General features: G+C 39.2%; 1 protein-coding gene across 1 annotated transcript in view; it reads left to right on the plus strand.

Annotated features, from left to right (window-relative positions):
* Nucleotides 1-791: 791 nt before the first annotated feature.
* The window catches only part of LOC145780912 (phosphatidylcholine translocator ABCB4-like), a 52131-nt gene continuing 27774 nt past the window's right edge, over nucleotides 792-25148 (plus strand). The window contains exons 1-7 of the mRNA XM_082592573.1: nucleotides 792-882; nucleotides 3149-3320; nucleotides 5438-5562; nucleotides 5791-6004; nucleotides 6543-6725; nucleotides 8789-8905; nucleotides 19071-19283. Of these exons, the coding sequence (XP_082448699.1) occupies nucleotides 3228-3320; nucleotides 5438-5562; nucleotides 5791-6004; nucleotides 6543-6725; nucleotides 8789-8905; nucleotides 19071-19283 (945 nt within the window). The 5' untranslated portion in view covers nucleotides 792-882; nucleotides 3149-3227. The remainder of the gene's footprint in view (nucleotides 883-3148; nucleotides 3321-5437; nucleotides 5563-5790; nucleotides 6005-6542; nucleotides 6726-8788; nucleotides 8906-19070; nucleotides 19284-25148) is intronic.

Consider the following 25148-nt stretch of genomic DNA (forward strand, 5'->3'; position numbering starts at 1 on the left):
AGGGTTTGGAATTTCGTAATTCAACCTGAGCTAGATGATTTTGAATCCAATGGATACGAAGCGGTTAAATATATTCTTGCGGTTGCTGCCATAGGATTTGTCGTCGGTCTCATTCACACGTTTGCTTACACTCAGCTATCGCTCAAGTAGGTTAACTATACTTAGGTACTTATCTTTTTATTTAAGTTATTCTCATTGGCAGTTATAAGACATACGTCAAAACGTAAATCTAAGCAAAACATTTTTAAAGACTTTCTGTCAAGGTATTCATCAAACAATCAATATATCCTACTAGATGGGATACTAGAAGACAATACTTCGTGTCCGGTTGGCCTGAAATGTGTATCACAAGAACATACTCAAACATGTTCTGTGATGCAAATATGTGTCAGAGCTTAAAAATTAAATAATATTCAAACTCATAAAATTTTGCGAAACATTGTGTTTATTGCTATCAATTTCTGCTGCATTCGACTGCAGAGAAACAGTAGTGGAATTGTCTCGTTCTTCTGCTTACCTGTAAAAACTATCTCTGGGGATTCCTTATTAAAACAGTAAAATAAGAAATTTGCGGTTAAAAACAAACAAAGTACGTTTATTTTATTTAAAACAATAGGTCATTGTACTTCGACAAGAGATTTATTTTGAAGGGTGCCATATTTGGGGCCCTTCAACGTTTCATGTTTAGCCTACGTCACAGATGAAAGTATTGATAATCTCCATTTGAACTATCTTATGCCTTATTAACTTTAATAACCTTATGCGTTTGTGCTTCAGACAATCCCAAAGACTTCGAGTTGCACTGTTCAAGTCCATTTTGCGCCAAGAAATTGCTTATCACGACGCTCAATCCGCGGGCTTGCTCAACACCAGGCTCGTAAGGTAAAATGCAATCATAAATCTTGGTACGATGTAATTACAAACATGGTCAAGCAGCATATCTCCCCTTCTTCAAGTAGTCCAATGTCCATCTGAGAAACAACTGGGTCATGGCCTCACTAGACTTGCTTCATCAAAGCGCAGCCTCTTGCTCACAGATGTAGGACAATTGCTCACTGGTGAAAAAGTGATACTGGAGGAAGCGAACCAATCAAGTGCAAGCAGACAAACAAAATGTCAACATTCAAAACCAGCACCACACATTTCAACAATCTGCAACAGTACGGTAGAAAAATTAACATCCCTTGCAGAAAAACTACATCTTAATGTGGTCAGTATTCACCAACACAAAATTTATCACCCTTGTACTAGAATATTTTATAAAACTGTTGGCAAAGGCTGGCAGCTTGTCTTAACTTTTGCGAACAAGAATTGGGGAAAATAAACAATTGAAGGAATTGGCATACTGCCGAGTCGAAGGCGTTCAAGACCATATAGGCCTACAATGTAGCTTAACCAGTGGGATGGCATGACCATTTCTTTGGGTGTTCACTTTGCAACCTTTACTGTAGTCTACCTGCCATTCAAAAAGCGCTGGGTGCAGTTCACTCAAGTCACCTCCACTGTTTTTTTTTTTGTTTTTTTTCTTTTACATACAAATAGACTGCATGCTTAAAGTTTACCGAAAAAGCGGACACTGAAACAAATGGTCAGTTGGTCACGCTACTGAATGTAATATATCCTTAAATTCAAGACTTTTTAAAGCGACATTCAATGGAACCCCAGCAAAGATTATTTAGCTCAACCAACATCAAAAGAATTGTCACAGCTCGACCAATGATTCTCCAAAAAACAAATTTCAGCCCATGATGTCACAACAGTTGGTGGCGATTTCAATGCAAAAACTTCTCCAGATAAAATGAATAGCTATGGTTAGTAGTGGGAAATGAAAAAATAGTGCTACAGGCTGTAAATCTTACCACATCATTATCCCACATAATTCTGGCCATCGAATATTTACTATAACTTTTTGTTCCTGAATACGCTCGAATGATATTGGCGTCGATGATAATGTAAATACTGTCAAATGATGTAGCGTGAAACTTTAAGCTACTATCGTCTTCGTTTGTATGAAGCAGAAAGTTTTTGATCAACCGAATGGAAGGACTTGGACCAATTTTTCGTCAGGTCATCAATTTTGCGGAGGCTTGTTATTCCGTTGGGAGGGGAATACATGGGACAGCCAAAATGATGTGATTGGCTGTTTGCTTCGTCACACTGCACTGACACGCAGCAGAGGCTCTCATGCCCCAACGTACAAGCATTGAAACTACTTTAAGTTTAGGTCACGCACTTAAAAAGATCAAAACTAGTTCAATTCTACATACAGCCTTGTAGCTCTAATCGTGATGTTTCTCAAAGAAGACTTGAGCTATTTTTGTTTGATATGGTTTTGCTAATAACCTACTCGGTTTTTGTGGGAGGATGCAAAAATTAAAAGTTTAAAGCGTATAGACATCTCAAATGAATCCTGAATCGAAAACGTTAACTCTTCAACTGAAACTTCATTCTTAAACTGTTAGACGTCTAAGACGTGAAAGATCAATCAAAAACTGAATATCTATCCATCGAGATTAAAGCAGGTCTGAGCTAATTATCCCAATCTAAACGTAAGCTACAGTGCTGCAAGTGGTAGGTACACAACGAAGAAAGACCAAACCACAACCAAGCAACCCACCAATCAGCTCATCAAACAAAAACTAATTAAAAATGCTGTTCGCCAGGTTTGAGTTCTATAATAACCTTTCTCAGTCAAAAAATAAAGATTGCCATAATAAATCAAAAATCAAAGTTTCGGCACTAATAGTTAGATAAACTTCTATTTTCAGAAGCATGGTTTTATCGGAGTTAGTAAATATAATAAATGAAGGATTATTATTACTTTTATACTTACGGTAGCCTACTTCATGTGACAATCACAGAAGGCTAATAGTAAAACAAACCATCATCTTATCATTTTTTTTCATATTGTTTGTCACGTAAACAAACGCCTTGAAGTTTACGGCTATTGTCAGTGGGTCCGATCCGAGAATACAGGAGACACCGTATATTTTTCGGAGTCCGATTGTTTTCTTTTAAGGTGTCTTGTATGGTAAGTCTGAGCCACTATTCGATTTGGCACCCAAAAACGGCTCTGTTCAATGCTGGTTAACCGTACCATAATAAATCATACTATATTTATACTTAATCATTTTCTTTTATGTTTTAGTGATATACTTACAATTAAGGACGGAATTGGTACAAATCTATCCTTAGCCATTCAACAATTAGTTCGGGGAATTTCTGGGATGACAATAGCTTTGATCTATTCCTGGCAACTTGGCTTGGTTGGACTCAGCCTAACACCACTGATAGTTTTGTCTCAACTTTCTCTGATGAAAGTGAGACAACCAAATTTTCAATGACAATATGTAGCCTATAATACCTATCCTATATATATAGTATAAAAGCTGGCTTGATGTATGATGTAATGACAATTATAGAATTTTATAGCAAAATACATTCTGTTGTATTTAACCAGTGTTGTACGCGTCATTGAAATAATTTGACGGCGTCAGCATCAGCGCAAATTGCCTAAAAACTTTACGGCGTAAAGGACTGCGTAAGCTCTTAAAGAAATTGACGGCGTCAGCGTCAGCGCCAATTTCTAGCGCTATTTTTTGCCAGCGTCTCATAAAACGGAAATATTTCAACCAAGTTCAGGCTAACAATAGCTATGAATAAAGAGCAGGTATTATGTTTTGAGACTGTATTGTAATTAGCTGCTCAGCCTAGGCCTATTAGTTATTTTCTTGCAGAAAAAAAGCATTTCAAAACGTTTTTCTGACAATCTGCTGCGTTTGGGACGCATATTCAGGGGCGTCGGAGCAATTTTTGACTGGAGGGGCAGGAGTATGAAAAAAGGGCACTTTTGTTGCTGAAAGGCCAATTTTTTTTAAAGTTTAAGATATAGCGATAATGCTCATCTATCAGCTCATTATCGAGTAATGATACAAGTGTCCGCTATACAAAGAACAATGGCACCTGATGGCACGGAAGGGCATCATGCTATTTTATAATGATGTAATATAACTTACTGTGATAGGGAATTGTGTTGTGAATATTATTTTGAGGCAAAAATAGAACATTCTAATTAGGCTAAAAGCGAATAGCATAAATTGCTATATTGCAAAGTGTGCAGTAGCGTACATGACCTCAAAAGGGCACCATTGTCCCTTCTTCCCTCCCTATCCACAGAAATTTGAGCGCAGGGGGGCATCCCTGCTCCCCCCGCTTCCGGCGCCCCTGCGCATATTGTCCTTTCCAAGTGAAAACATGCGTTTCACAGCAGCGCTGGTTGGTATTGGTGTGTTGTATTTCAAAAACAAGTTGAAAACGTTTAGTCGGAAAGGTATCACTGTTCCAAGCGTGTTGTGATAGTTTAGCATGTATAAATCTTTTAACGAGGTCCACTGCACCAACATCGCTCTTTTCAGGGGCATAGAGCTCTTGAAATAAAATATCTCCAACGTCCGCGATGCCATTCATGGATTTTTCGCTTTCTGTCTCTGATCCCTCGTTCTCAATACATGGGTGATCACCATTTGGCGAACTTCTTCCGCGTGTATTCCAGGGAGCCATTCCAACCAACGCGAAAGTCGGTAATTCGGATGAGTCGCGCTGACCAGAATACATTGTGAAACCATAGGTGAAACTCTTATTGTGAAACGAGATTTTCCATAAAAACAAAAAATGACGCATAGCGCTTGACGCTTAAAATCGGCAAAATAGTTGACGGCGCTATTACTTCCGTCAACCGAAAAATAAATTGACGGCGCTAGCCTCAGCGTCAACAAAAAGTTGACGCCGTCAAATGACGCCGTCAAATTGACGGCGTCAACGTACAACACTGTATTTAACCAAAGTTATATTACAATTTATGAGTAAAATCTTGGTGTCAAAAACTACCATATGCCTTGGTGATGTTAAAGAAAACTGCTTCTGACTTTAAATTGTTTAAGTTAAATTCATGTCCACCAATTTTTTACGTTTGCAAAGTGACTTGGTTTACAGTTCTTTTTCTTTTGAATCCCACCGGTTATCGTAAGAGCTTCTGTAGACGATTTGTATTCATAAGAGTAGGCTACGACCCTCTCAAGTGACTTTCATAGCACAAATAACAGGGAAACGGGTTCCATTTCTATTAGTTCTCATCAGTAAGAACAAACCGAGTTTTAACATCATCACAAACTTTTCAAACCGGTTGCTGGATCAAAGCAGGTTGTTGATGTTGTTGCAGGGTTCATAGTGTAGAAATTCTTGAAAGGTACCGTACATAGTACTGTACTACATAAAACTGGCTATAGAAATCATAAGGTTAGACCAGTGTGTGTACAGTACAATCATTGACAAACTAGTGTAAAGTTCGCTTAAACCCCAAAGGTTTTAAATATGACCATTGACCAGCTATGTAAAATGACACAATGCCATAAAATTACTGTAGAATTACTTGTTTCAGGTTTCCTCCGCCAGCGTAAAGAAAGAACAAAAAGCCTACGCTAAAGCAGGTTCAATTGCAGAAGAAGCCTTGTCATCAATAAAGACGGTAACTGCTTTTGGAGGTCAGAAGAAAGAGATACTAAGGTAAGACAGATACAATGTAGCATTTGTTCACGTTATAGCAATAGCTTTTGTAAACTTATAAATAAATATACTGTATAGGCTACTACTTTAATATCCTCAGTTCAGAGAAATAGTTACTTTATCAATAAAAATATTCAAAGATTTTTTTCACATAATTTAAATGCGCAAAAGGCATGTTGCTTAGGACATTAAAAGATCATATGCTTTGTATTTTTCTACGATTTTCAGATATTCAGAAAATTTGACGTCCGCCAAACCAGTTGAACTGAAAAGAGGATTCTGGCAAGGAATTTTCCTGGGAATAATTTACTGTACAATGATGGCAATATATAGCTTGGTGTTTTGGTACGGAGCCAACCTGATCGTAGACACAGACATACCAATCGCGAATGTCATGACAACATTCACTGGAGTCATGTTATCTTCCTCAGCTGTCGGTCGAGTAAGTCTTTTATTTTGTTAAGCATTAACCTTCTAAATGTCGCACACATTTCTCTTTCAGTTCACCGCTTGTATGCTTTTCACTTATGTTTCAGCAGCTCCATTGCCCTCTCTGGGACTTGTAGTTACCAAGTTGTTACGTTATCTCGCTTTTGTTTTTAATGACGTGGCTTTGCTGCATGCCAAAGGCAATTATGTCTAAAAAAAAAATTATTTTTCTTAGTTTACTGGATCTTCAAATCTTTGTAGTAGGCTACTGATAGCCTAAGTAGGCTACTGCAAGTGCTTAAAGTTTTAGAACGAAAGACCAACATTTTCAGATCAAAACAGAAGAAGCGAAACTTCTATTAAATGAAAGAAGAAAATTGACCTTTTCCTCACTGGTCTAGTGAATGTTTTTTCACCAACTATCTACTGTAGATTGACGAAAATATTCTCTTGAAAAACATCTCGATTTTTGTCTGCCATGTAAACGAAACGTGGTGGGCATAGTAGGAATCGCACGTTTTCTGGTTGAAACTTAGATTTTCATTATACAGGCAAGCAGTTTCTTCGATTTCACAATTGATGCAAAAGCTGCCGGCTCGAAAGTATTTCAGTCTATCGATCGAAAGCCAGACATTGACATTTTCTCTGAAGATGGCGTCGATCCAAACCCAAAAAGTGGAGATATTGTGTTTGAAAATGTCAGCTTCGTATACCCAACACGTCCTGATGCAACGGTATGTAAATATGCATCTCTAAACCAGCGGTTCTGAACCAGGGGTCCGCGGACCACAAGAGGTCCGTGAAAGTTTCCGAATTTGCATGATTGCTTAATTACGAAATTAAAAATTGGTCGTGCTATAGGCTATTAGTGTATTAGCCTATAGTGATTCTCAAACTGTGCGTCGCGACGCTCTGATGCGTCGTTTGAAATTTTAAAAGCCGTTGCACCATGGTTCGGTTTTCTAACCAAACAACTTTTACGTAAGAGATAATCTTTTTATAAGATTACAGTACATATGGTTTTGTTCAAAATAATTCTTTTAAAATAGCAGATTAAACGCTCAATTTAGGAATGCAGATGTTATTGAGTACCGTAAATCATACTTTTTCCATGACTGTGAAACGTGTTGTCAACCTAAAGCTCACAAAAACTCTATTAATTTTCGAAAAAATTATAGAAAAACATTAATTCAGGATATAGATTACTGATTACTTGCCTAGATTAACTGGGTGTTGATCCTGTCTGCCAACATATAGCTCATGACATGACGTGACATAATCTCCCACTGACTTCCAACCTGTAGCCTACTGTCAGGAATTTCCCCAGCCAATTTGCGGAGAGACAAACTGGTGCACCAGCTTACACAGCGAGCTCTAATGGATGGAGATCATCCCACGAATCAATTGGTTCTAAAGGAGAAACTTAATTTACAGCCTCCAAGTCTTAATTCTCGCAAACCTTTCTCTCGCCATGCTACAGATCTTTATGATTCTAATTTTAACCTTCAAAGAGTCTAGAGTAAACTTTGGGATAAGACTGTAAGACCAGAGTAGTTGACAGTACCTTCAAGCACCTCACTCCCATCAGGATCAGACTTACCTTCCAAATATTGGGTAAAGCTCAATCGTCTTCTTCCTGGAGTGGGACGTTTTAATTGTAATATGTTCCAGTGGGGTCTTTTCGAATCGTCATTCTGTGTATGTAAAATAGCCTCCCAAACTGCACAACGTATCACTGCCTTCATTCATCACTGCCCGATTTACGGACCTTAAAATGGAAATGCCTATCAAAAATTGATAGCAACACACTCCAACGGCTGCAGTGACTAAATGAAATAACGTGACTGTTACCACCTCATACGCAAGAAGATGACATAACATCGTCAATGTCATCAATCGTCAGAAGTGCGTCGGGAGTTATGCAATTCTTCCAAGTGTGACACTTCGGAACATAAAACATTTATTTTTATTAGGAGACACGAGATACTAAAATGTCAGATTTTGCCTGAAACATTACACTGGACAACATCAAATTTATTCCTCAAATGAAAATATATGACCTAGACTAACTTTGGGATGCTGATTTCAAATCTGACCTCAGATTTATCCTATCACGTCAGGTTTGTGAGATATGATAACAGCAAATTGTTACTTTTGCCAAAAGTGTAAGGTTTGACGTTGCGTTTATTACACATACACATTGTGTTGCATCCAGAAATCCAGGCCATGGGGTGCATATATAGCTGAAATACATCTACAAACTACAATTTTGATACTAATTTGTTTTGGAAGCAACATTATTAACAAAGCAATAATATCAAGCTAAAAGTGAAGCTAAAAGTACAATTGACCTCCACCCTGTCTATGTTTTGCATGAAATAACAAAGATTTAAGAAGGCTTATGGCAATGCTTGTCTAGTAATTCTTATTTAAGCTATTTTGGCCTGTCTAACACTAACCTTTCACTATGGCGCTGCATATGTTGGTGGTAAACGGTACGCCAAATCTTCCACTTTTGGCAAAAACAAGGTATTTTTATTATCATATCTCAAAAACGTGATGTGTTAGAAAAAATCTAAGGCCAGATTTGGATTCAGCATGGCCACATTAGTCTAAGCAAACTTGAAACGAGCAAGAAATAAAAAATAAGTTGTAAAATGTTGCCCAGTGTTATTATTCTTAAGTTTAATTTTTTTTATTTCAACTTAAAATTTATGTGTCGTGATCGTGTCGTGTATCGTGAGAAAATGTCATAATCTTTAAAAGTCAATACAAATGATAAAAACTTGCTTTTCAGGCGTTGAACAAAACTTCGTTCACAGTGAAGAGTGGACAATCTGTGGCGATAATTGGGGAAAGTGGAGCTGGAAAAAGCACAATCATTCAACTTATTCAAAGATTTTATAACATTAGCGTAAGTTTGCTTACTACCTTAAAGTGCCCCTGACAGGTTGGACTCAAGTATAGTGACTTTTCTAAGCATTTCCTAGCGCAGAATTATGCTTAGCGAACGTTTTAATCTCAACCTCGAAGCTCGACCGGTTAGGGCGAAATTTATACAAAACGACTGCTCTGCAGCGCCACCACAGGCGAAACTCCATATTTCACTGCTCTGGGACGACTTTGGTGGTATTGCGTCATCCTAAGTGGACGTCGTTAGCAACGGATGAAACAAACGCTTCCTAGATGTAATTGGTGGATCACAGTTTGGTCGGAGTTGGTACAAGCGGTTGCTTTTTTCAAAGATTTATTGCTTTTTGCAGTTTAACCAGTTAAGCGTTGGTCACAGCGGTAAACCATAATCTCTTCGTGGGAAAATTGTAACGTAAGATTCCCAAATCCGTTCGTCTGCATGCAATGACCCAAAAATAAACACACTTTCGAAACGTCTATTCAAAAGTGTATTCCAGTAAAATTAGCCCGAGGCTATCGAAATGACTGGTGCAACGCCGTACACCTAAAAACTGTCACTACAATACAAATTACTTGGATAAAAGACGGAACTTTTGTCCAGCTAGCAAGCACTAAGCCAACAGTTAAATGTGCGGCCAACTTTCAAACAATCATTTTACGAATGACCAGAATAGATATCAATATCTCAAATTCACGTATGCAGTACTGTGACGCAATAATGAAAGACAATTATGAAGTCATTTCAACAGGTGTTTAAAGCTAATGTAGTATTTCCTGTTTAAACAGGCCCAAACAAGTCCTAACAAGTTTGACACAAGTCTATGAACGATGGTGCAATTTTGGCACATTTTCTAGCAACTTCCATGACGTAATATTCAGTAGACTTGAACGGTTTTATATGACGTTTGATTTGTACAGAGATTGGCCGTAACATAGCGACCCCTAGTTATGACAGTCTAACATGGCATAACTAAAAAAGAATTGAAGGACAATCGTGAGCCAATGAATAAAACACACGATACACAAATTTTTTGAATCACTCACGTTTAAGTTAATACGCAAATACAAAGGGCATGCAAAGAATGAACAGCAATAAGAATAAACACGACGATACATGAAATTGGTACCATAGGTATTAGGTACACGCTAAATGACGCTATATACAATAGTTGCGATAATAACCGACTGTTCCGGGCTCAGACAAGTATCGGCCACCGCAGACAAAACCAGGCTCAAACCCTAACACTTAGGTGTTCTTTACGGGGGCGAGGCACGAAATATCCCTCAACACGTAGTCTACTTTCACTTTCCCCGTACTCTCATCATAGTTGCAGACGGCAACTTTGGCTCTACGAACCACAGGCTTCCCTTTCCTAATTTGTGGAACTACCTCATGCACCCTCCCAAGTTGATACTTCCCACGTTTACCAATGTCTTGGAGAGAACCTACCACTACAAGTTGACCAGGCTCCAAATTCTCGGCCATTTTTAGCCATTTTTTCCGGCCCTGAAGACCTGGCAAGTAAAAATCGATCCATTTATTCCAAAACTGCTGAGAAAGTGACAAATTGAACCGATAATCCCTTCTTAATTGGTCACGATCATGTGGTTGCCCAACAGCACAGTATGGGTCTAAGTATGGGGTCAAAAGTGAGGCAGGGGTGATGACAGTAAAATCCCTAGGGTCGTCACTCAAAGGTACCAAAGGGCGTTCGTTCACGATCCGAACGGCACTACTGGTGTACGTAAGCAGTTCAATAAAACTGGGCTTACGTATTGAAGAGTCCAAAATGTGAAAAAAGTATTTGGTCACATCAGCCATGAAACCAAATCTTTCAAGCCGAAATCTAGCCAAGACATCTGCCAGAGGGTTTAACAAGGCAGACAAGTCAGGACAAGAAGACATTACATCATTTACACAAGTTCCTCGGAATTCAGATTGTTTTAAAGCCTTCTTCTTTAAATCAGCAGCTCTATCTGACGCCAACACAAATTTGTTAGGTAGATCAATATCTTCCTTCAACGGAACAGGTATCTCAAATCGACCATCTTTCAACTCAATATTCGGTTCGACACATTCTCTAGCCAAAATATCATTGCGAGACAAATCACATTTTTCATTTTGCAAAGTCAAATCCTGAATGACTTTATTCAGGTCTGCTATTTCTATATCACGAGACTCAATTTTTCGCTGAAAGCTAGAGATGACATCCGACTCTGAAGACGTCTGCACTCTGCACACTTTAGCAACGCTTTCAACTAAGGGTGACTTACCACCACAAGCCAACCAACCGAGAGGAGTGAGTAAAGCATGCGGTTCACTACGATTTTCACCAACACGTTCTTCTTTTGTCCACATCAAATAAGCGTTGTCATTGCCAATCAGTACATCTACAGTACTACAATCATTCAAATGAAACATATTCACGTCATGAAAATGACGGAAACCACTTAAATCCTGTTTATGCGGTAAAGTTTTAACATCGTCAGCCCAAGCTGGGTTAACCACCGAGGTTATATCACAAAACAGTTCATCAGTCTCTAACGACTGGATGTTGAGTTTAACAAGGTCAGCACAAGTAGGTTTCTGACCAGCCAGAGTATCCATTTTAAACGACGCTTTATCATACGGTTTAAGACCAAGTTCACACACCAAATCACTCGAAACAAACGTCAACTGCGAACCAGGATCATGCTGACAATACACCAACTTCGATTTGCCAGTCATTGGATTCAAAACACGAGCAGCAGTAACGCGGTTAAAGGCTGCTTTAACATTTCCAATCTTGACATTACGCACAGGAACTCTGGCACCAGCCTCATCTTTACCGACCAAATCCAGAGAATCACGTGACGTCACATAAAAATCATGCAGAAGAAAATAGTGTTTCCTATCGTTGGTAGGTCCACACTTACGACAGTTATTTGCATGATTACAGTCTCTAACCATATGCTGGCGCAAACAATTCAAGCATTTGCCAGCTTTCACAATGACATCTCTCCGATCTTTAGGTGTCAAGCGCAAAAATTCTTTACAATTAGACAAAAAATGATATTCAACTTGACCACGTGACGAACAACAAAAACACGCCGGTATGTCACTATGTCTGGCCACACCGCCGCGCGGTGCGCCAACAGCAGTCGAGTACTGCGAACTCCCTGAAATCACATTATCATGGGGTTTTACCGACGTCTGCCTAACCGGACATGAAGGCAATTTTCCTTTGCCAAACTTTTTAAAATGCTGCGACTCACCAGAATCGCCCATTAGCATAATGCTAAAATCAGTCGACTTGCGCGTTTCCTCCCGTACTACAAAATCAAACAAACTCTGAAAAGTAGGTTCCTCAGTGCTACCATACTGATCACCTAAAAAGTCAAGATAACGCTGCTTAGCGTCAAACGTGAGTCGTTTAGCCAAATCCAAAACAAAACGTCCTTCTAATTTATCACGCTGACCATAAGCTTGCGCGTAAAGCAAACACTGCGACAATTCATCTTTAAACTCTTTCAAATCACTGGAAGAGATAGAAGTCAATTTGCTACCATAGCGATACTTTCTAATTTCTGGTTCTGCGAAAAGACCTCCACGAACCCCAAAACGTTGGGACAAGCGAGCTAACGACATTTCTATCCTGTCTTCCTCTGACAAGCCAGGAGTGTCAGAAACCAAATTAGCAATCGTTTGTGCAGCTGTTCTAACACAAGCTGCTTGCAACAAAGTCAAACGAGTTCCCTTAAAGGGCGAAGCTGCCATCAAGGCCATAACACGATTTTTAAAGAAGACAAATGGCATATTATTACCATCGTAACCAATCAAGGCCGCCTTATCGAAGAACGTCCTACTATTTTGGTATTCAAAAAAGCAATCCTGCTGTTGAGAACTCGATTTAGCGGGAGAAGACAAGCTATATCCCTTAATGGGCTGAGTGGGCTCAGTCACATGCACAGCCCGATCACGATCCTCACATACGTTAAAATCAGGAGACACGATACGCCTCTCACAACCACCCAAATTACGTGTAGCTGGGCGATCAAAAACTAGCGGCGCTGAAAACTGTGAAGGGGGCAAAGCATTACTGCTAATGGCGGCCCCGTGACCTGTACGCTCTGGGGGAAGAGTTCGGCTAAAATTCGCAGGCCTTGGCACTAGGTCCTTCGGAAGACCCTTAGCCGCGGCCCCGAGACCTCCTGAAACAGCTGGAAAACGTGTGGATCGCACTGGTCCACTTACAGATTGAACAGGCGTCTGGAAAAGGTTAGGTAAATTAAACTGCGATTGATGTTCACTTCTGGAATGCCTAGAAGAGCCCTTCCTAGAGCTACGCCGGGAGCCCAACTCAGAACGATATTCAGCTAAAACTGCCTCTTTACGTTGTTCGGCCCTCAACTGAGCGTCTTTGAGTGCGAACTCAGCAGCTCTAGCTTCGGCTTCGGCCTCAACTCTTGCGGCAGCCTCTGCTCGTGCGGCCTCAGCAGCTCTCGCGTCGGCCTCAGCTCTCGCGGCAGCCTCTGCTCGTGCGGCCTCAGCTCGTATGGCCTCTGCTCTTGCGATGGCCTCAGCAGCTCTTGCTTCGGCCTCAGCTTGGATCTGGAGCTCCTCTCGTCTTAGCTGCAGGTTAATTTGTGCCACTATCCGAGACGAAGTCCTAGACATCCTAGTGCTTACATTTGAGGCGCTATCCTCAGGATGTATGTCAGCATCCAACATATCTGAGAACTCACTTTCTTTTTGTTCAAAGTTATTTTTTAACGAGTTAAATTCGGGATCTACCCTATCACGAAGTTCTGCCAAGATTGCAGAGTTAAAGATTTTAGTCAAAAGAGCATGGAAATGCCGTAATTCCTCTTCTAAAGTAGATAACTTAGATCGAAAAATTAACAGTTCCTGCTTATCACTCAAAGAACCTAGGGCCACAGAAAGTTTCCCAATTTGAGTCAAAATATCCCGTCTAAGATGCCGGGCCTCTCGAACTGACTTAGCCTCGTCGTTAATGGGTCCCTCCCCAGAATGGCCTGCCCGACCGCAAAGAACATCATCAGGCTTAAACTCAGTCGAGTCTACGGCGGTCGAGTCCTTGTCGCCACCGAGTGTAGACATATTAAATGTTAGGGCTAAATTTAACAATTAAAAAAATTAAGTTACACAAACACACAAAATTAAGTTATAAAAAACTTAACTGCAAAGACCGTAAAAATACAAAAAAGAATTTAAATGCACGATACCGTAGCTGTACGAGTATGAAGTCCTAAAGTCCACAAAACTTGCTTGGATTCTTCGACTCGAATCTTCAAGCACAGATGGATTGCCTTTAATCTTCTTTCTTGCCAATAAATGTCAAGTTATTTTTCTTCTGTACCAAACTGAGAAGAAATGTCTTTACTTTTTAGCTTAAAGTTCTTCAGTTGCCTACCGAGAAGAAATGTCTTTAATTTTTTTTGCTTCTTTAGACTACCAACCAACAAGATCTTCTTTTATTATTTCTTTGCTTTTGTAGCCTACCAACCAACAACTTCGTCTTTTATTTTTTTATGCTGCCTGTGCTTCCGTACAAACACTAGCCAGAGAATCGTCTTTTATTTTTTTGCTTTAATTTCTTGGCCCACCAGCTAACAAGAACTCGTCTTTTATTTTTTTTGCTTTAATTTCTTGGCCCACCAGCTAACAAGAACTCGTCTTTTATTTTTTATGGTCACAGCGGTAAACCATAATCTCTTCGTGGGAAAATTGTAACGTAAGATTCCCAAATCCGTTCGTCTGCATGCAATGACCCAAAAATAAACACACTTTCGAAACGTCTATTCAAAAGTGTATTCCAGTAAAATTAGCCCGAGGCTATCGAAATGACTGGTGCAACGCCGTACACCTAAAAACTGTCACTACAATACAAATTACTTGGATAAAAGACGGAACTTTTGTCCAGCTAGCAAGCACTAAGCCAACAGTTAAATGTGCGGCCAACTTTCAAACAATCATTTTACGAATGACCAGAATAGATATCAATATCTCAAATTCACGTATGCAGTACTGTGACGCAATAATGAAAGACAATTATGAAGTCATTTCAACAGGTGTTTAAAGCTAATGTAGTATTTCCTGTTTAAACAGGCCCAAACAAGTCCTAACAAGTTTGACACAAGTCTATGAACGATGGTGCAATTTTGGCACATTTTCTAGCAACTTCCATGACGTAATATTCAGTAGACTTGAACGGTTTTATATGACGTTTGATTTGTACAGAGATTGGCCGTAACAAGCGTGTCCTTTATTTGTTGGGTCTGTTCCCCCAGTGTGTAATTATTTTTTTGCAAAACGCCGCAAGCTGTAGTCGTGCAGTATCGCGCAGTAAGACGCATTTAAATGCTTATACACAATGACTGGTTAATAATACGCGCTTAACTGGTTAATAAAACTGTACTGGATACGTTCCTACAAAACCTAAAATATACTTATTTAATTCATTCATATTTAATTCATCATCATTCATCACTATTCATAAATAAATATAGTCCGCTGCGGAGTCGGGAGAAATAAAAGCAACCTTTTCCGATGGAAGATGACTCCTGACCCTACGTGTGATTGCGGCCTAGACAATCAAACGATGAAGCACATCCTCACCAACTGCCCCCTTGGCCCTTCATGTGATGACAACGATCTCAAAAACATCACAAACAATGCTCTTACCTGGCTCCGACACTGGCGTGACAAGCTATGAATGAATAAATAAATAAAAGTTCTCTCTCTCTTATAATGTGCCTTCAGTTGGCCATTGAAATCCGGTGTAACGGCCATCTGGACTTGAAAATTGTTTCGGATTCGCCAAACAATGCATGGCGGCAGCACAATCCGACTGTTGCTTCCGAGAGCATCACCTTGTAGTATCCACTCCAATACACGCCTGTAAGCGACTAATTACCGATACTGCCTGCAAGGAAGTAAAATTAATTCTTTTAGTGTGCATTCTTTAGCGTTTAGGGTAGTTTTAGGCTAATGTAGCATCCTTACTCGTTTGATAGGTCTCCGTTTTCTCCTTTCGGTTTATTGCTTTTTCTCCAGTTCTTCCTGATCCTCATAAAAAAAGTCCTCAGAACTACAGAATGTAAGTGTGCCTCAAAATCGGTCAAATTGGTAACACAGCTATAGATGCGTCTTTCTTCAAAAGTTCTTTCGTTTGTGGCAATTCATGGCAACGTAGCCTACACATTCATTGGGCTGGGACATAGACTCGCACTTGTGGCAAACGCACAACCTAGAGTTCTCAGCACGCCACTGGTTGCTGGGAAGATCCAAATCGGGTTGGTGGTGTTAACGAAATCATCTCCAGTGAAGTAAAGAGAACATATACGACTAGTTTTGTATGGTCCATCTACTTTCGAATACTTGAAGAAAACTTTGACTATTTTCTTCTCAGCACCTTGTTTTGTTTGAAAGCATAAAAAGATAGCACACGTCTTTGTCAGTCACTGACACTGTCACATAAACAGCAATTTGCAGGCATTACCTCAACCATTAATTAAGGGTACTGTTTGTGTGGTAGCCAACTGGTGTTACACTGCAAATGGCTATAGCCAGATTAAAACAAATAAAAAATTATCAAAATTGTAGCCCTACAAGAGTTTAGAAAAACTGCAATTTCAATTGAATTGAGATGCTGTTTGATAAAAATAAACTCAACCTATTTGATTTAAACCTGATAGTAATAATAAGTTGACTTTTTCATTTCGGTAATTCTCATTTTGCACATGCTTTAAAGTTTAGACCAATAGAGCCCCACACATTGACGTTATGTAGTAGTCGTACCATACCTTACCAACTCACCACAGAGAAAGAAAGTATCCTTCCCACCCATGGTGACGTCACAGCGGTGTTGCCGTTTTTATTTTCGCAATTAAATGGTGCCAGATTCGCCGAAAGTGAACGAAAGTTTACAAGCGTGTAACTTAGTAGCCTGTTGATATTTTTTACAATTTGCTGGTCAGGGAAGTTTGTTAGTGTCATCTCTTTGGCATCTTAGGTAAATTTAGCGAATTTATTTTCCTGTCAGAGGCACTTTAAGCACTAGTTCATTGTGTGGTTTACTTAGCTATCAAAAGTTACGGTTTTCAGATACTGTAGTTGCAACGTTTATTCGTTGAATTGATGCTAAAATGATAAGTTTTACTAAATAAAAATCGAAAGATTTTTTAAAAATTATTTAGCAATATCTTCCAATTGGAAGTTACGTATAGATGATAGCCAACTGGCCAACTATGTTGGATAAAAAAATGTGCACAAGTCTTGTTAATGTGATGGTCAAATAGTTTGAATCAAAGAATAAATGCGCCAATTTAGCTGCTTTGATTGCCAACTTGGTGTTATTGTTTTGTAATAATAATACGTTTTATTTATTGTCGCTCTACAACTGCTAGGGTCGTTTAGCGAAAGGGCACATTTTTAATTTTTGTGGCAGATTTACGATGTCACCACATTGTTACCCGATTTATCTTCACTGCGTTATGCAAGAACAAATGCAATCGGTAGGCTACTGTTTTTAGAGTCTTTGGTAGGACCCGACTTGGAATCGATCTCAGATCCACTAGCACTAGAGCCAAAGAAGAAAACCCTCGGCCACTGAGCCAATTAACGTCAGAATGAAATATAACTTATCTAAATGTGGTGAAGTATTTGTTTTTTTGTTTTATTATCTTTATCCTGCATTGCGGGAAAGCGGACTTGAGCGCTATGCATCGGTGTACGCCTTCCGACGTACACCTGACCTACGCTGCAGCCGACGGCAATGTCTGTTTCCGCTTGTCTACTCTATGTATGACTTAAATTTGGTACTACCCATTACTCGAAATCGATCACTGGGTAGAGGCAATTATCGTAAAGTTTCTTGCCCAGAGAAACAACAGCAAGTGTTTTAGTAGATTGCCAACTTGGTGTTACTTTTAGTAGAAGAAAAACGAAATGTATATTTCGTGTCACGATTTCTTTCTATCTCTTACCAGGAAAAAGACTTGGAAAGGTTCAATGACGTGGTTTAATGGGTTAAACCGAAAAGCAGTCAATTAAATTCACGGATAGTTCTACTAGTGAAATGATATATATATGAAAACGCTTGAAGGATTCCAACGAATGGTTCACCACTTCCAGCAATTAATCAAAGTAACAGTAAACAGCAATAGATTCCAACGCATGCGGCTTTTGATCGAGTCTAACGTGATCCACTCACAGCTTCTCATACGATTCTAATTTCAATCAGAAATTATATTAGCATCAACTTTGCTTTACTCGTATTCAATACTTCAACTCTCGATCAACAATAATCTTTGCGTCTATTAACAACTGCTACTAAACAATGATCTCCCATCACCAACTCATCATAATAAATCTCCATAATCAACTCAATAATAATCATTACTACGCAAATTACACCACTATTTATAGAAGGTTGTTTCGGTCTAGTAACATCAAGAAGGTTACGTAATGTCACATTGTTCTGTCAAGTTGCAATAAATGTCAACAAGCAGAAGCATAAAGAAGTCTAAAGAAAATCACGTAGGGTAGAAGATTCTTACATAATAACGATTTCGCAATCAGAGATCCATTGGTAAACATCCTTGTGACATCATGACAAACGATATTTGGTGTTTGAGAAAACAACAGAAAGTTCGAGGTTCGCATCAAAGGTTACTTCAGGTCATAACCGATAATAACACATTGCACCAGAATTTTACAATCAAAACAACAACGCTCGTTGAAGACACAAAGCAACCCATCGCGAGGCAATACACATGATTGTGACATTTGGCTAATCAGAAGAATTCAAATTAACTGAGGAGCTTGACATAAACAAATTCCATTTGGCGGCATAAGAATTGTAGCATAACGGAGTGGAAAAATTGACATAAAAGTAACATGATGGAAAAGTGTCTAAAGAAAATTAAAACTGATGATAGCATCATTAAAAAAGTGTACTTATTTACGTTTGAAAAGATTTGTATAGAACAATGGGATAAAAGTTTCACAGTCAACTAGATGTAGCTCAAAATAAAACTGACATTAAACCAACAAAACTCATATGTTATGACTTAGGGTTAGGCCTTTTTACTACGAGGCCTACACTTCAATTTTTTATGTGATATTTCGTAACCGATTTTGAAACAACAAAATATATTGTCAGGCTGGAATGATAACAGTTGGTGGCCAGGACATAAGGGAGTTGCATCTACGAAAATATCGGGATACAATTGGAGTTGTCTCTCAGGAGCCTGTGCTTTTCGCTACAACGATTGCAGAAAACATTCGTTGGGGACGCGATGGGATAACTGATGAAGAGATGATTGACGCAGCAAAGCAAGCAAACGCTTACGACTTCATCATGTCATTTCCAAAAGTACTGTAGTGTACAAAAATTGTCTTTATTGTTATTTTTAAATTTACTGTATATGGGTGACGTAATAATCGTAATAACCATAGTTTTATCTTTATTCGGACGGAGAAATTTGAGTTTGATGTTTTTTCAAAAATGTTTTCAAGATTTTCTAAACAGTTTCTTTGATGTTTAACTTTATGCCACACTCTATATGTCAACAATGGGAAGAAACAAAGATTAAAAAGGTTCTAGGTTCTTGGGTGAATTCTTTCAGTGCTAATCATATTGTGATGTCACAAATACTTTCTTTGACTGAGGAATGTAACTGGTCCCAAACCAGAATAAACGGAGAGTTTTGAAAGTAAGGAAAGTCACCCAACCGTAAAAAACTCATTCAAGCGTCATGCTGAACCGGTAATAATTAATATCGATTAATCTTCTAGCGCATCTCAAAATCGCTATCGCTACTCATCTGCGTAAAGAAAGTTTGTCTACCTCAAGAAAAGTAGATATAGCTAAAAATATTTTCTTACATTGAAGCGAAAAAAGAAAAGCTGCTTGTAAGACTTATTTTTAGTCTGTCATCATGTCTACTGCAGATCTCTAGAGAATTTAAAGTCCCATGCAAGAGTCAATCATTATAATCCGCTACTATTGCCTAACCTCAAAGTACAAAGACCCGCTGACGTCATAGCTACACTTCTTCTTCGTCGTCGTGTGTCACACGGCGGTAGTCCAGAGCAGCAACGCCACACTAAATTATAACAAGCCATTGAATGATTCCAAGAGCTATCACTTCATCTCGTTCCTATGTATCCCTGTAAAATCCTCCAACGGTTCATGTACACTGCATATGACACAATATGTCACTGTGGCCTTGTCTGCAAACTTCTTCGCCTTCTGACAGTCAGGAACATAACTATAATGATCATGAAGCTTGTCTACAACCGTAGCTTCACTCTCACTAACAGACGAGGACGACAAAGCAAGTCACAATGTTGTAAGAACGCAGACTCCAGGAATCCGTTTTGGCTCTGCTCTTTTTGGATGTTTGCATCCACAACCTTCCACAACCATCTAACGTGTATACCTATATCTACTGTACAGTCTGGGTATACAGTAGTGCATAATGCTTCAGAAAGGTCCCCACTAATTGGGATCTAACTCAGGATATAGCTTAAATATTAGACTACCCCCACAAGTGGATACTGAAGGCTCAGCAAAATTAAAATGGTGTCGACTGCTTTCCATCTAAACATAAGGGAAGCAAGGTGTAAGTTAACCGTATCTGTCACTGCTTCCTTTTGGCGTCAAGAGTCACTGGCCGAGACCATCAGGTCTACGTCTCTCTTATTGCTAATTACTCCGTCGGCTTATATCAAATAACAACGGGAAAAAGTATGCCGTTGGTCAAAAGCCTTATCTATCACTTCAATCAATTTATTTCGCAAAATATATTCGTGATTGTGTATTTTAGGTAGAAAAGGTGATAAAGACTCGGTTTTTGACCTATTTTCGCCATTTCTTGGTCAAATTTCTCAGTTCACATTTTATTTTGAAAGTATTTTTGCCTTGAACACAGAATTTCATCAATTTAATTTTTATGTTCCTGTGCAAACAGTATTCCATGCACTTTTTGCACCATGCACCATGCGCGAATAACAAATTACTTTCCTAATTATTGTCTGCCAGCAAAGAATGACTCATTCGAAGCGCGGTCTCTCTTCATGCAGTGTGAACGTCTGAACTGTCATAAAATGCCATAGGGGAAGGGAAGGTAATTTGATACACTTTTAACATTTTTGCCTGTTAACTGAAAATTACGTGACATAAACTATTGATTTTAAGCTGAAATGAAAGTCTGATCCCTTACACACTTTTTAAAAGCATTTTCACTTTTCTATTTTTGTTACTTTTTTTTTAATTGAAATTTTAAAAACGTCACTCAAATGTATCAATTTACCTTCCACGGAAGGTAAATTGATACACCCGGAAGGTAATTTGATACAGTAAAACTAATACAGAAATCCCTTTTGACAACAAAGCAATAAATGAAAATTGATTATGTGGTTGGCGTGCTTGGGTGCAAGGATAACTGTTGAGAACCATGTGTGCGGCGAAGCTTCTGCAGCGGGATGGACATGGAAAAGATCATTGGCTGGAGTTCTTATTCAAGGGGGGTGCTTTGCGCTTTTCTCATTTTTTGAAAGCAGATAGCGTGTAAGCCTACGAAAGCCCATATAATTGTTGTTTCCCAAAGTAGCAGGTCTTGTTAATAAAGAATAACTTATTTAAATCAACTAGATCAATGACAACATCTATTACAGTCACAAAAAAGAGTTTAATATACTGTATCAATTTACCTTCTCCACATGTATCAATTTACCTTTTTCAAAAAAAGTTATAAAGTTCTGATTTTTGTATGCTTGGATGCAGATTGCAGAAAAAACGTGACAAGCCCTTGAAGCCTTATCAATGAACTGTCAAATGAGTTTGGTTTCATCTTTCAGGAGCTTTTCTTTAATTTTGTAGACGAAAATAATCATGAGTTAAAAATTTTACGAAAATACTCAAAAAACACACTTTTACAATTTTATGCCATAAAAGCACGAGTTAGCTGCATGGTGCAATTTTTGTAGGCATTATTTTCACAGATCTTCCACCTAATGACAATATTTTTGACTAATATTTTTTGTACATTTCTGTAGGGGGGGTGTATCAAATTACCTTCCGTATCAAATTACCTTCCCTTCCCCTACGTGAAAGTAACTAATGGGTTGGTGTCCATATTTACGTCGATTCCACGTCAAGTAATGTCGAATAATTGTACATAACCCTGTAGCAATTATTTTCGACTTGGATAGGCGATAGCGAAATTCTTTAGTCAAAAATCTCATCTTAGGTAAATTTGACATTAGTAGATGTTAAATCAACGTAACCTCTTCATTGACTTGCATGGCTGAAAGCGTTTTCCTCAAGCTAAGAAAACAAACTCAATCATTATCAGTGACAAACACAAAATGAAACCGCACGCTAATAGTAAACTGTCAATCAAGCTATTGAATTTCAGCAAGTTTCTTGCATTTCATAACTGGCTGTGACAAAAGGTTTATTGTGAACTTCACAATTATCCGATACCAACATAATCGGGATTAAAAGTTGGGGCAAGAAAAAAAAGTAAAAGTCAAGAAATCTCAGGTTTCTAGCGTCACTGCTTCTATGTGAAATTGCTGAATTAGCAGAGGGCGAGACCATAAGGTCTACGCCAGTAACAGATACGGTTAAACATCAATATCTATGGAAACCAGTGTTGTACGTTGACGGCGTCAACTTTTTGTTGACGCTGAGGCTAGCGCCGTCAATTTATTTTTCAGTTGACGGAAGTGATAGCGCCGTCAACTATTTTGCCGATTTTAAGCGTCAAGCGCTATGCGTCATTTTTTATTTTTATGGAAAAAAAATGAAAAATCTCGTTTCACAATTAGAGTTTCACCTATGGTTTCACAATGTATTCTGGCCAGCGCGACTCATCCGAATTACCGGCTTTTGCGTTGGTTGGAATGGCTCCCTGGAATACACGCGGAAGAAGTTCGCCAAATGGTGATCAGTCTAGGGCCATTTTTATTTTGACCTAAAAAAAAAATTTTTTGACTTTATTTTTATCAAATTTTGACTTTATTTTGGCCTAACGAAATTGCTTATTTGTAAAGGTCACATTTCTTCCTTGAATTGATACTAGTTATCCAAACATAATGTTTTGTCGATTTCAGACTCAAACGTAATATTTTGTCGAAAAGTCAAGGTTTTTATGGATTATAAAAAGTGCGTCGTGTTTTTCGGCGATAGGAAAATCTCCACAAATCTGTCTAACTTTTGCTGAAGACGATTTAGCTTGGCTATTCCTAAAATCCAAACTGTTGATTTTCGAAAAGACTACGTTTGTGAAGATGGAGCTTTTTATAAAAAATATTTAAATACGTAACAATGAATAAACAATGGGCAATTTGCGATAAAAGGTACTGCTGATCCGTCAGCATTGTGACATATTTCCTGCTTTTATGGGTTAATATAGTTTAATTGTGTCGCAGTTCCTGAGTTACAATGTTTCCACGAGGATTTTGACAAAAATTACTTTCAAGAAACACAAAAAGTTTGTCAAAAGCCATAATTTGACAAATTTTGACTTTATTGTCAATTTTGACTTTATTTTGACCTATAAACTTCTTAGAAACAGTCCCCTAGGTGCTAAAAATAACTTTATTCTTGGATTCGTGGATAGACGAGGTCCTTAAAAATTTTTGACTTTATTGAGTTTTGCGGGCCCTTGAAGAACGTTGAAGATACTTTATTTCAAGAGCTTTATGCCTCTGAAAAGAGCGATGTTGGTGCAGTGAACCTGGTTAAAAGATTTATACATGCTAAACTATCACAGCACGTTAGGAACAGTGATACCTTTCCGAGTAAACGTTTTCAATTTATTTTTGAAATACAACACACCAATACCAACCAGCGCTGCTGTGGAACGCATGTTTTCACTTGGAAAGGACAATAGCCTAGGCTATGCGTCCCAAACGCAGCAAATTGTCAGACAAACGTTTTGAAATGCTTGCTTTTTCTGTAAGGAAATAACTAATAGGCTAAGCAGCTAATTACAATACAGTCTCAAAACATAATATCTGCTCTTTATTTTTAGCTATTGTTAGCCTGAACTTGGTTGAAATATTTCCGTTTTATGAGACGCTGGCAAAAAATAGCGCTAGAAATTAGCGCTGACGCTGACGCCGTCAATTTCTTTAAGAGCTTACGCAGTACTTTACGCCGTAAAGTTTTTAGGCAATTCGCGCTGACGCTGACGCCGTCAACTTATTTCAATGACGCGTACAACACTGATGGAAACGTCCTGCTCGTCTACCTACATCTGTCTACCCAGGTGTTAGTTTAGGACAGGATTCTATCGCATCGGAATTACTTGAAATGAATTCACAAAAAATAACTTTATGCTTTGCCCTGATTCGTCGACTGGCAGATAAAACTGGAGTGAAAAAGCAACAATTTTGCGCACCGCAACCTTGACTCTTGTCGTCGTCTGAGCTTCTGGGGCCGAGGGTCTATCCCATTATCACCCCAGATTCACGATGTTCCCGGACTACACTGGAAGGCAGCTAGAGAGCAGCCAGTCTTTAGTTTCATCATCCATGACGCGCAGACCTTCCACTCCGTTAGGTGGCTTGAAGATGGTGCAGTCATTGATGATGTGGTCTGCGGTCTGTTCCTCGGCACCACATTCAAAGGAGGAGGAAGAAGCCATTCTCCATTGGTGCATGGTTGAGCGGAAAAGCCCGACGCCCGTACGGAGACGGTTGAGGCGCACCCATGCCTGTCTCTGTAGTGTCAGGCCGATGGGGCGTGTGTCGGCGTCGGGGATGAATTGATTCTGGTGGTGCTTGACCTCCATTCAGAATTCCATTTATGGTCGCCCAAGTAGCAGGAGAGATGTCTTGTTCATCAGCTTCGTTGATCAGAAGCCGAGCGGCTGGCATGAATGGGTGTCTTGATTTCAGTCGGTGGGGGTTCCCGTTTGGGAGAGCAGAGATCTTGTGGTGGAGAAGATGGTTAGGCTCCAGTGCCCGTCGACCGAGGGACATAGTGGCTTCTTCGCGACGAAGCTCAGCAGGTTGGATGCCAGCGAGAATGGGGAGATTGTCCAATGGTGTGGGACGCAGGCATCCGGTCACTGTGCGCAGGGCGCTGTTTATGGCAGTGTCGATGTTGTGGCAGTGAGCATTGCGGCACCAGACAGGTGCACAGTACTCTGCAGAAGAGTAGACAAGGGCTAAGGCTGCTATTCGCAAAGTGTCAGCCCTCGCCCCCCAGCTAGAGCCTGCC

This window comes from Aplidium turbinatum, chromosome 12 (assembly GCF_918807975.1).
Source record: "Aplidium turbinatum chromosome 12, kaAplTurb1.1, whole genome shotgun sequence".
In the NCBI taxonomy this organism is placed as follows: domain Eukaryota; kingdom Metazoa; phylum Chordata; class Ascidiacea; order Aplousobranchia; family Polyclinidae; genus Aplidium; species Aplidium turbinatum.